Source organism: Bidens hawaiensis, unplaced genomic scaffold, assembly GCF_021521415.1.
Source record: "Bidens hawaiensis isolate Kalapana, Puna unplaced genomic scaffold, B.hawaiensis_p1.1 tig00000904_1, whole genome shotgun sequence".
Taxonomy (NCBI): Eukaryota; Viridiplantae; Streptophyta; class Magnoliopsida; order Asterales; family Asteraceae; genus Bidens; species Bidens hawaiensis.
Window position 1 is genome coordinate 4,421,685 of NW_027491052.1, and position 12,737 is coordinate 4,434,421.

Below are 12,737 nucleotides of genomic sequence, written 5' to 3' on the forward strand. Positions count from 1 at the left end.
CTTTTTTGTCCTTAATATCACCAAAGACTCATCCTTTATCAACAAAGTCAAAAGGGTTCTTCAAAAACTTCATATTCTCCATCACATTTTTTTTTGGTTTTGATCTGACAAGATTAAGTTTGTGATCAATTAACGGATCGAATTCATGGTATTAAAGCAAGATTTTCAGTTATTAAAGCATGATGGTAGAACTGATTAACAAGAACTCAAGATTGGCTTCATGTTGTATTATACTTTGCATCTTCATAGTCATCCAGCCAACATGTTCACAAGAAGGTATGCATAATTTTCATAACCATTATGCAAACCATATTTATGATAATATTGATCGATAAACTATACTAACCATAACTTGAGCAAGACTTAATCTTGGTCCCATTTTTATTTTACTTTTGTTTTGGTAGGTTTTGTAAGTATACAATGTTGTGCTGATTCCAAATTCACCGATCCAAATAACAATATAACATGGATCCCAGATAATAAATGGTTTCCTGGCAATCGACAATGTGAAGACACAGCGACATCCTTACGAAATGGTTCAACTTATACTCATGCTCGATTTTTTGGCACAAAATACGGTTCAATATGGTGTTATGATTTGCCAACAAAAAAGGGACACAATTATCTGATTAGGGGCACATTTCCTTTCGAAGATGTGAAAACATCATCTATAAACACATCTTTTGATGTTTTAGTTGGTGTAACACCGATAGGGCGAGTTAACTCGTCACATGAAACCGAGGTTGAAGGGGTAGCAAAAGCTACTAATGATTATATCAACTTCTGTTTGTTACCAAAAGAAGGAAATCCTTATGTTTCCAAGATTGAATTAAGACCGTTGGATTTTGATTATGGAGAGGCGTCAAGTGTTCTCAAACTTGTGCATAGAGTTGATGCTGGTAATACAGGAGGAGAAATCAGGTGTGTTTCAAATCTTTTCAGAAAAAAAAAAAGTTGCAATTTGCCTACATGCCCTTGTAATAGGGGTGTGCACAGATCAGTTTCTGCTAATTATATGCTCAAACCAAACCGTTTTTGGGTATTGAAAAACCATTAGCTTTCAGTTTTTTTGGTATCCACAATGAGTTTGGTTTAATCATTTGAGCTTCAAACTTTTGGGCCAGAAAGAAAAAATGGCCCCACATAATGAATTTATTTGGGGTAAATTGTTTTTTTGTTTTGTTTATTTTTTTTTGTGTACATTGAAGAGTAATTGCTTATTACAGATTAGGAACTAATTTTTTGGGCTACTCTGTTTATTAACTATTTATAAATATAAATTACTTAAAATCGGTTTTTAGTTCAATTCGGTTCCAATTGGTTCGTTTTGGTTGATAGCAGAACCAAAAAATCGTTTAAAAAAATTAAAACCAACCCAACGGTTTTTAATTTGATTCGGTTGCATTGTTATTCAGGACAAGGTCTGATTATTTTGGTTCCGTGCACATTCAGGTTCCCACAAGACATATATGACCGAATCTGGAAACCCAGCTCTGATTTCAACAAAAATGGCAATTCCATATCGATAAAAAACTGTAGTGTTAGTGTTCCTAAAGACATAAAAGCACTAGCTCCTATCCAAGTGCTACAAACAGCTAAAATACATTCAGACCGTTTAGAATTTTGGCATAATTTGGATTCGGGGTACTATAATTATACTATCAACCTCTATTTCCTTGAACTCGATGACTCGGTGCAAACTGGGCAACGCGTTTTTGATATATACATCAACAATGTCAACAGGCAACAGATTGATATAATGTCGGCTGGTTTAAACTACAAGGCTCTTTCTATCAACTTCACAGCAAACAAATTTCTTAACTTGACGTTAGAAAAAACCTCTAATGGATCTCAGTTTGGTCCAATTTGCAATGCTTATGAAGTTTTTCAAGTTATACCGTTGCTTCAAGCTACTGATCAACAAGATGGTAACTTAAGTGTCTAATTTTATCCTTAACATCGTAATTTAAATATTTAACCGATTCAAGCTAAACCTTTTTTAATAGCAGCAAATGGGGGTTCAGTTATTTTAGTTACAGGAGTATTTGCCTGTCTAATTTGCTTATATAAGAAAAGGAAGAGAACAGAACGGAAAATACACACAATAACCAAAAGTGAGTACATTATGAAAAGTTTATATGATTCTTAAAAGATCTTAAGCATATGTTTGTGTGACAAACCTAAATTGCAGATGCCATTTATGCAATGCCAAATATTAAGGATGACATTAATTTGAAGGAGATATCCATACAAAGCTTTACTCTTGAGAAGATTGAAAGTGCAACACAAAATTATAAAACTTTAATTGGTGAGGGAGGGTTTGGATCCGTTTATCGTGGGACCCTAAAGGGTCAAGAAATAGCTGTAAAGGTCCGGTCAGCAAATTCAACACAGGGAACCCGTGAATTTAACAATGAGGTGAAGTATATGTGTTTCATAATTATTTTAAATTTATTATGTTTAGCAATGTGATATAAGCAATTAAGCATAGATAATTACAATGTTATCTACAGCTGACACTTTTATCAGCTATTCAGCATGAAAATTTGGTGCCACTTCTCGGTTATTGTTGTGAAAACGAGCAACAAATTCTTGTTTATCCGTTCATGTCTAACGGGTCTCTGCAAGACAGGCTTTATGGTATGTATCCTTACATTATGTAAAAGTGAATGGGAAATAATCTCTAAAAGTTGTAATTAGAATGAATGGGATTAGGGGAACCTTAATATATACCGGAAAGAAACCAGAAATCCTATATAAACCTACCCTGGGCCAGGGGCTAAACACGACTAAACCCTAACAATACGATCCTAAATAACTATATTTAACGCATTATACCATTCTCATGGGCCCGGTTGTGTTTTAACAATTAACAGGTGAAGCATCTAAACGACGGGCACTAGACTGGCCCACCAGACTTTCCATAGCTCTAGGATCTGCTCGAGGTAAGTTAGCCACATCTAATATATGCATGTGTGAATTTAGATTTATTTGTAGGACGGATATGATGATAATAAACCATCAATGCACACAACTTAAACCTTCAGGTTTGAGCTATCTTCACACATTCTCCGTGCGTTCTGTCATACACCGGGATGTGAAAACAAGTAACATACTCCTAGATGATAGCATGTGTGCCAAGGTGGCAGACTTCGGTTTTTCAAAGTATGCACCTCAAGAAGGGGATAGTAATCCATCCCTAGAAGTTAGGGGAACAGCTGGATACTTGGATCCAGAGTAAGTATAACCTTTTAAATTCCTAAATATAAAAACTTGATCATATTTTTGAACTTTAAACATTTACAAACTAAAACTCATGGTAGGTATTATTCAACCCAACATTTGTCTGCCATGAGTGATGTCTTTAGCTATGGAGTAGTGCTGCTTGAAATCATCACAGGTCGGGAACCTCTTAATATACACAGGCCACGAAATGAATGGAGCTTGGTTGAATGGGTATGCATCAATTTATCCAAAATCAAAACTTAACCCTATTTAAATAGAATAGAGTTAAACACAGTTTTAGCCCCTGTGTTTTGATCCAAATAACCATTTTAGTCCCTTCTTTTGGCTTTTTTTAATCCTCTAGTTTTATTGAAACTCCACGCTTTTAACACCATCTAATAGGAGTGAGGGAGGGTAGAACTTGTACCTCAGATACAAAGACTAAAACGCCATTTTACTTAACGAGAATATGAAACATAGCTAAAGGCGTGGAGTTAATTGAAACGGGAATGAAAATATTGGACTAAAAAGAGCCAAAAAAAAAGCATCAGACTAAAAGAGTTATTTTTGACAGACCACAGAGACTAAAACCGTGTTTAACAACATTGAAAGATCATAAATTGCCATTTTTATGCAGGCAAAACCTTATATAAGAAACTCAAGAATTGAGGAAATAGTGGATCCAAATATAAAAGGAGGATATCACATAGAGGCTCTGTGGAGAGTTGTGGAAGTAGCATTGGCATGTACCGAGCCATATTCAACTTATAGACCGTCCATGATAGACATTGTTCGTGAGCTAGAAGATGCTTTGATTATTGAAACTAGTGCATCTGAATACATGAAATCACTCGATAGCTTTGGAGGATCGAATCGGTTTTCCATTGAAAGACCAATTGTTAGCATACCGTTATCTTTACCTACTCCAACTCCATCAAAAACAAAGATGAATTCGTGTCTAAATGTAGCAGATGATGAATAATATTAAGTAAATATGCTTACTTTATGTTTATTCTATTATAGTAAACTTAATCATGAATAATAAAGTTCTTTGAGGTCTCCAAAGTCTCAATTATTTTCATGACAACTTATCTCTTGTTTTGCTCTATATCATGAACAACATAGATAAGAAATAAACAAATTAAGAAAAGATACATGTGAGGGCAAATAAAGATTGCTGTTTTTCTATATTTCCATTTTGTTTTTGTTTCTTTTTCAACTACTTTATGATTCAAACAGATTTTATTTGCGCGAAATGAAGGCATCTTTAGGAAAATGAATTCATAAGTTTTCAAACATGTATTTGTAACTAGAATCATATATCCTATGTCCAAATGGCTTTAGAACATAGATATATTAATTAATCCATTAATATACATGCTACTCTATGCAGCATATAAGCTCATCAAAGTCTTTCAACCATAAATTTACCCAGGTCTAAGTTCATTATTATATTACTACTGCAACTTGTTGGCCATTTAACACTACAATAATGGTTTAGCAATTAAACAGCGAATAAAGTTAGGGATTAGCAACTCATGGGTCCAACCCGCAAAACCCATGGAGCTAAACCGAGAAACTCATGTAATCAAACCGTACACATATATAGAGTTGGTTCTCGGCCCACCATAATTAGTCTAAAAAGTTAACGGGTAGGTTCTACAAAAACCCGACGGTCATTGTTAAAGCATGTGAAGCCGATTTAAACCTAAATTTATAATAGGATTTGTCTCCATGATACATGTAATCTTGATTCATAAAACTACAACAGCATTCATCTTCCTCAATCCTCATGAGCCTTCATCATCATCATGATGAATGCTCGTGAAGATTAAAGAAGACGAATGCTGATGTTGCTTCATGATTCAAGATTATATGTATTATGGAAACAAATCCTATTATAATTTAGGTTTAAATCGGTTTCGCAGATGAATCTGAGTCCTACAGTTGATATTGTTTTATTCCAAATTCCAAACTACAACACATATTGTTTTATTCCTAGATGAATCTGAGTCCTACAGTTGATATCTTCGATCCTAGTGTTCAGATAAACCCATGCACAGTTTTCAAACTCACTGAAAAAGCATTCACAGAGCTTATGTTCACATCCTTATTTAACATCTAGATAATCTTAAATGTTGGTCTATTCCAAAGATCTTGTACTCGACATGCCAATTATTCACACACAACTAAACTAATAATCTAAGTTGCTAACGTTTGTTGATTTACTAAGCATTCTTTTGGGACATTGATATGCAGATACGCACAACAAGCTGCAGTCAGATATTCATCAAAACAAAAGATTATACGAAAACAAAATGCACAAACGAGCTACATAAATATATTAAACGAACGTAAGCATTAACCAAACAATATCCAAATATATCACTCAAATTTGAACAAAGCAAGCTAAACAACTCACAGTCCGTAAGACAGGGTCTGGCCTCAAGTTTTGAACAAATTCGGATTGGCTGTAGCAGTACTAACTTGTACTTCAAGCAATTCCAGACGCCGCTCTAGTGTATCAAGTTTCTCATTCAGAGACGCCAATTTACTCTTCGTTGTAGCCTCTGAAATAGAATCACATCGCATCTTTGGTAAATACACAATAGCAATTAAATCAACAGTTCAAGCATATTCTACAACAATCAGTCTACAATACTTGTAATCAAATCCACAATATGGACAAATGTGATGATAAATAAGTTGTAGAAGAAGCTAAACCCTAAGTAAACTATTTTACAGATATTAATATCAAATACGTCGAATTAAGCACAATTCATAAGTAACGAGCCCTAATTAAGTAACAAGATATACCGAATTGAACGAGGAAATCGAAGAGTTGACGGACGTTGAGAGAGATGTGAGAAATGAATTCGCGATTCTCCCAATCAGCTTGCACTGCGATCCCTACGTTCACTGCATTCGTTATTCCACCTGCTCGCGCCATTTATTGATTCTGATTTGTAGATTCAAGTCTTCTTCTGATGAATCCGTGGTAGTGGTGGTGATGAAGAAGATTTAAGCAACGGATTCGGAACCAGACGTGATGGTGATATTTCTGGTAAAGAGATATTTTAAAGAGAACCCTGCAGTTTGTAAAAACTAACAAACTCCCTCAAAACTATTTTAATGTTGCGTAGCTCGTTATTGCAAGCCGCAAGGCGCATTCGGTTTTTCACGGTCGGTTTTGGTAGTAAACAAAAACGATAACACGGTTTGGAAATTTCTCCTAACTCTATCGACCGAAGTTTTTCAGAAAATCAATTGTGAAACCGAATTAATAAGCAGTTTGAAGAGTTTCACGGTTGGACTATGAAGAGTTCTATAGCATTGAAAACTATGGATTTGATGATCAAGCCCATGACGATTTATGTTTGCCTCCTTCAAATTTCTCGAGTTGTGTTATGTTCTATTAAGTTTTGGTTTTTATGATTGTCTTGTGTATATTATAGATTTTGTTACATATATTGTTGTATAAAAAAAGTTAAAACATGAAAAGTAAGAGAACAAGTCAAAACTCAGCTTTCTAATACTTAAGTGGCTTTCAAACTTTTTTTTTATATGTTTATCAGCATCTGCTTAAAAAGATGCTTTAATTTTTAAATAAAAAGTTATAATTGGGTACACATGGTAATTAATTTTTATTAAAAAAAGTTATAATTGGTAAATTATAAAGTAATGAATGTATATTAAAAATGCTTGAAATTTAACATTATACTTTTATACATAAAGTAATTAACGTACAAATGAAATTAACGTACTAATTGTGAGAATCAAGTAGAGTAATTACTCTACTTGATTCTCACAATTAGTACGTTAATTTCATTTGTATTTGATTCAAACCCTAAAATGAATAACCTACTTTTATACGATTGTTTTTTTAACGGCCAACTTTATTACAACAAACAACCCGCAGGGCACATAAAACAATATAAATAATTAAACTATACCGATCATTTAAATAAAATTTACAATAGCTGAAAGCTATTTTATATATCTTTTTATTGTTTCTCTTAATTAATGGTATTCTTTTTTTTTTCCAATATATACCTCAAGAACTTGCATAATATCATATCTATCCAACGAGAATAACTATCACATATCAAGACTTAAAATATGATCATAGTACCCTTTATATTAACCTATTTTTATTAAATGCAACTTAAAATATGATCATAGTTCCCTTCTTATTTGTCTTATGCTAATGCCAGTCTTAAGAAAATGCTCTATATGTGATAAATTTAAAAATATGTATATCAGTCAATTATTCATTCTTAGTAAAATTTCACCTACAATAAAGATATCCGTAAGGTATGAAGATGATGAAATGTGACCCCATACGTCAACACAGAGAACAGAAAGGTAAAATTAAATAAATGAGTACATTTGATATTGTAAATTTTTGTGTTTTAGGTAGTATATATATCATACCAAGTTTTGAGGAGATAGATTATAATATCTCTACAGAAATCACACAAAGATAAGAGAAATTAGTAATTAATCAAGATCAAATATAAAGTTTTATTGAAATGCTCCATTGATTTACATATACATAAGTTTCATCATACAGGTAAAGCCTTATAATCCACATTCTAGAACAGATACTGGTTTGATATGGAAGCATCACTTCCATCTTCATGGTACCTGTTACATACATCAGCATATTAAACAAAAAAATAAGAATCACAAAATAATTACATCTCAATGTCTCATTCAAATCCATACCTAGCTTGTATGATTCCTTAGTTTTTGTATTTCATGGTTTCTTTCTCAAACCCAATTGTTGGGAATTGTTTCGCATACTCCTCCACGTCATGGCGTAGCTTTGAGATTTCTGATTGGAAGCCACTTGACTGCAATGCAGCCACGAAGTCCTTCAACTTTGTCCCTGATTCACAAACAAGAATATATTAGTTAAAATTTATTATTATTATTATTATTATTATTATTATTATTATTATTATTATTATTATTATTATTATTATTATTATATTAGTTAAAAGTTTCGATGTAAACTTCATTCTAAACCGAGTTTCTGTGACAATGTACAAGTCATTGAAGCACGGACATACAATCTGTCAAAGCTGCTTCAAGGTTTCGTTTTTTTGTAGTTGTTATTTTTGTTTCCTCTTACAATCTTTAAATATGTTCTATAAAATTCTATACTTTAATCAGCGTTTCGACCTGAGTTTTGTTCGTGGGAGCAATAGTAGTGTAAACCAAGCCTTACAAATTTTAACACCGCCGCCCACTAGTTGTCTCACATAATACAATAATGATGAACATGTAGGTATGAATGTGCAATACCTTGGGCTTCACCCTTGATCTTCAAAGCCAATTTTACAGCAAGGTCAAAGAAGTAGGCAACTTTAGCAAAATCCTCTTCAACAAATCCCCTAGAAGTAAGAGCAGGGGTTCCTAAAACAACAAAGGTATGGATAATTATTGGTAATATTGATTAAATGTGATTTAAATAAAAATAAATAAATTTTGCATACCCATTCTGATACCACCAGGAACCATGGCTGAAACATCACCAGGAACAGTGTTCTTATTGGCTGCAATGTGAACAGCTTCCAACACCTTTTCAACCCTTGAACCATCAATTCCCTGGTAATAAGTAAAATAGATGCAAACGATTATTATTTCAATATATATTTTAAAATTATCGTCAAAATGAATATTTGAATGGAGCATTCTCTTGTTTACCTTGTTTTTTAAATTAACCAGAACTAAGTGATTATCTGTTCCGCCAGAAACAAGTTCATACCCGTGCTTAACTAGAGCCTGAATAAAAAGTGACATATGATGGTTATTGAATTTGAAGAAATGAATATTAAAATTTCCAGAAGTTACATGTGGCTTAAATATATCTAGGGTTGTTCTAAAAGCTTGCAGCTTGTGGCTCGCTCGAAGTTCGCTTAAAAAAAGCTCAGCTCGGAAAAAAACTCGTTTGCACACGAGTCGATCCGAGCCAGCTCGGTTTGTAAGCGAGCTGAACCCAAGCGAGGGTTGGCTCGGCTCGATAACTGGCTTGTTGGCTAATTTAAATTAAAGTGTTAAACCCTAATAATAATATATAATAATAATAATAATAGTAATGATAATAATAATAATAATAATAGTAATAATAATAGTAATAGTAATAATAATAATAGTAATAATAATAGTAATAATAATAATAATAATAATAATAATAAATCTATTATGGTTATGCTCGACGAGCCAAGAGTTGGTGAGAGTCTTTTACGAGCCGAACTTGAGCTCAACTTTTCAGCTTGTTAAAACAAATGACCCGATCCGATTTGGCTCGTTTAAGTTTGAGCTCAAACTTGAGCCGAACCTGGCTCACCTGGCTTCATAACATTATATCATACCTCTGCAAACTTGGCAGAATTACTCATGACTTGTTCTTGGTACGCCTTGTATTCTGGTGTTGTTGCCTGTATTCATGTAAGTGCAAAACATAAAGAGACAATTGGGAAATTAAATTAAATTTATCAAAAGAATTTATATAAGTCGTTGAAAGCAACAAACCTGTTTCAATGCAACTGCCAATCCAGTGATGGTGTGATTGTGTGGGCCCCCTTGAAGTCCAGGAAAGACAGCCTGGTTGATTTTGTCTTCATAATCATAGAAAACCTTCCAGAATAAAGAGTGTATTATAAATAACTCAATATATAATAATAATAATAATAATCCCAAATTAGAAACCAACTACTCAGACAAGGGTACCTCTTTGCCTTGTTTGTTGACTTCTTTCAGTCCTTTCCTGTAGAAAATCATAGCACCACGTGGGCCTCGGAGCGACTTGTGGGTTGTGGTGGTTACAACATCTGCATAGTCAAAAGGGGATGGGACGACCCCGGCTGCAACCAACCCGCTAATGTGAGCCATATCTGCCAAAAGAATAGCCTTTTGCTTGTCGCAAACCTGTTGAATAAATGATATTTGCGAATATGTGAGTGTAATAATATAAAACATAACCATGCTTATATTATCATAAACAATCAAATTTTATAGTACTTACTTTGCGGATTCTAGCATAGTCATATAATCGAGAATAAGCACTTGCACCAGCAACAATCAGTTTTGGCCTGAAGAGTGTAGCACTTCTCTCCAACTGAAATTTGGGAATTACCAAGTTAACAACCAAATCCTCTTTAAATTTCAATATAGCAAATACACACACAGAGTATCAGAATCATTCCAAAACTTCCAGATAATACAAAACTTCTTAACAACCAATCATTTCATTTATTTATTTATTTTATATATTTAATATTATTTGAGGGTAGTTTTGTCATTTATCATATGTGATTTTGTGATTAAATATATGAATAACAGATTTACATATGTATATTAATCAATTTACATATATGTAATCATAAAATTACATATGATAAATGACAAAACTACCCTCACATAATATTAAATGTATAAAATAAATAAATAAAATGATTAGTTGTTAAAAATTCTTGAACTTCTTAAATTTTTTGGAGTTCTGAAGAGATCCAAATGGTATAGAGTCAAAAGTACCTGGTCATAATCAATTAAGCCAGTGCTCTCGTTCAATCTGTAAGGCATGGTCTCGAAAAATATGGACACCGCAGATATTTTCTTTGTATCAGTCTGAAATTGTTAAAAGTATGAAAATCAGATTATAGTAAAACGAACACTCCACTAGATGACAATGAAAGAATATTTTAGCACCTGATAACCATGTGACAGATGACCACCATGAGGAAGATCAAGTGCCATGATTCTGTCATGGGCCTTTAATAACGCAGTATAGACCTGGAAGTTAGATGGTGAACCTGAAAGAGGCTGCACATTCACTGCATCATAAATGATAATTAAACATTTTGTAAGTTTAGTGAATATAAATTGGTATTAGCAATATGCATTCTTAAGTAAATTGTAACTACCTCCCCATTTTGCAGGGTCCAACCTAAAGACTTCCAAAGCACGCTTCTGACACAAGGTTTCTGCCATGTCAATATACCTAGAAGCAGAATTTTAGAATATCTTAAAACCAAATTTCAACAGAAGACGCATAAACTTGAATGATACAAAACCATCAAAAGCTAACAAACACCATGATTCAGTAAAGAAAAACGCTTACTCATTTCCACCATAGTATCTGGCACCAGGGTACCCTTCACTGTATTTGTTGGTCATCACAGATCCAACTGCTTGCATCACTGACAGGGAGGTAAAGTTCTCTGATGGAATGAGTTCAAGACCCTTTAAAAGAAAAATAAATAACCGAATCAGAGTCAGATAATGAAACTTTAATCCATTGCCACTGTTTTAAAAAACTTGAAAGCTGAAACCTATTCTCACATGACTGTTGTCTCAGTTTATTAAAAGACACAAATAATACTAATAACGCAATCCAGATAATTTGTGTTACTACTTTACCACTTGCACTTTTTTTACAAATAATAACACTGTTTTTCCAGTAATTTATATATTTATTTATTTAAATTCTTTGTCCCTGCATTTTAACACAGAATTCAATCTTACTATTATGCGATTATGAAGAAAAACACATAGTCAGCCTAAACACCAGGAAGCTAGAAAGTATATATACCTTCCAATTTATCAATCTTCATAGAAAGTCTATAAAAGCATAATCTAACTGTACTTTTAATATATACAAACTTCAGTTTAAACCTAAATTAATCGTGTCTTCTCTATTAAATCACCTAAATCTGCCTATTGAAAGCGTAATACACGAAAAGTAAGAGTATCAGATTAACAAAAATAACCTTCCATTGGCGAGCCTTTTCATGCTCGATAATATCCGCAATCTCAGGATCCACAACCTCAAGTGGAGCATTCAACTGCTTCGGCCACTGCAATTTCAAAATCCTCCACCATCAACAACCAATCCAAACACATAATACTACAAATCAATTCAGTAATTAAACTCACAGTAACTCCAGGCCTCTCCTTCTCGTACACCGCCTCGCTAGGTAAACTCGCCTGCGAAACAAATCACACAACATATTCAAGCCAATACAAAACCACACAAACAAACAGATAACCAATTGAAACAAATAAGAGCAGAAACGAATCAACGGACCATTGCGTACAATTGACCGCCATTGAAGAGACGCTGCAACGGCTTGTCTGCAGAAGATGAGAGTCTGCGAAGAGCTAAGGCCATCGCCATTTTCTCTCTCTAGGTTTGGGTTTCTCTCTCTAAAAGAGATAATAATAATAATAATAATAATAATAATAATAATAATAAGGAACACTTAGTGGAGTACAGGTATTTGGCGCGCACAATTTGTTTTGGATTGGGTTGGATGTGAATGTGAGTGTGTGTGTCGGGTTTGGGTGAGATTTTGGTGGTGGGAGATAATTGACGTAATTTTTATGGTGCTCCTTTCTTTTGTGGAAAAAGATAAAACTGAGTGTTATCCGTTTGCTCCACGATTACCCGATCCTCACCTCTTAACGACTTTTTGAATTCAGATTTCTGATTCATAATTGTTTGT

At 33.6% G+C, this 12,737-nt stretch overlaps 3 protein-coding genes across 3 annotated transcripts; 1 reads left to right on the top strand and 2 right to left on the bottom strand.

Moving 5' to 3' along the window:
- The first annotated feature begins 133 nt into the window (after window positions 1–133).
- On the top strand, window positions 134–4,261 carry LOC143546117 (nodulation receptor kinase-like). Its single transcript, XM_077037851.1, has 10 exons — window positions 134–276; window positions 405–921; window positions 1,453–1,928; window positions 2,010–2,114; window positions 2,192–2,418; window positions 2,514–2,640; window positions 2,877–2,945; window positions 3,048–3,237; window positions 3,324–3,456; window positions 3,863–4,261. The coding sequence occupies exons 1-10, from the start codon at window positions 180–182 to the stop codon at window positions 4,205–4,207; spliced, it is 2,286 nt and encodes a 761-aa protein (XP_076893966.1). The 5' UTR covers window positions 134–179; the 3' UTR covers window positions 4,208–4,261.
- Window positions 4,262–5,611: 1,350 nt separating this feature from the next.
- LOC143545664 (protein BRICK 1) lies at window positions 5,612–6,212 on the bottom strand. Its single transcript, XM_077037511.1, has 2 exons — window positions 6,043–6,212; window positions 5,612–5,795 (listed from the first exon to the last, which is right to left on the bottom strand). The coding sequence occupies exons 1-2, from the start codon at window positions 6,173–6,175 to the stop codon at window positions 5,671–5,673; spliced, it is 258 nt and encodes an 85-aa protein (XP_076893626.1). The 5' UTR covers window positions 6,176–6,212; the 3' UTR covers window positions 5,612–5,670.
- Window positions 6,213–7,707: 1,495 nt separating this feature from the next.
- LOC143546543 (serine hydroxymethyltransferase 1, mitochondrial-like) lies at window positions 7,708–12,414 on the bottom strand. The gene is made up of 16 exons (XM_077038198.1): window positions 12,320–12,414; window positions 12,169–12,219; window positions 12,003–12,089; window positions 11,354–11,475; window positions 11,157–11,233; window positions 10,942–11,066; window positions 10,768–10,860; window positions 10,259–10,351; window positions 9,964–10,161; window positions 9,766–9,870; window positions 9,606–9,671; window positions 8,938–9,015; window positions 8,727–8,838; window positions 8,536–8,646; window positions 7,954–8,116; window positions 7,708–7,872 (listed from the first exon to the last, which is right to left on the bottom strand). Exons 1-15 carry the CDS (start codon window positions 12,407–12,409, stop codon window positions 7,971–7,973), a joined length of 1,554 nt encoding a protein of 517 aa, XP_076894313.1. The 5' UTR covers window positions 12,410–12,414; the 3' UTR covers window positions 7,708–7,872; window positions 7,954–7,970.
- Window positions 12,415–12,737: the final 323 nt, after the last annotated feature.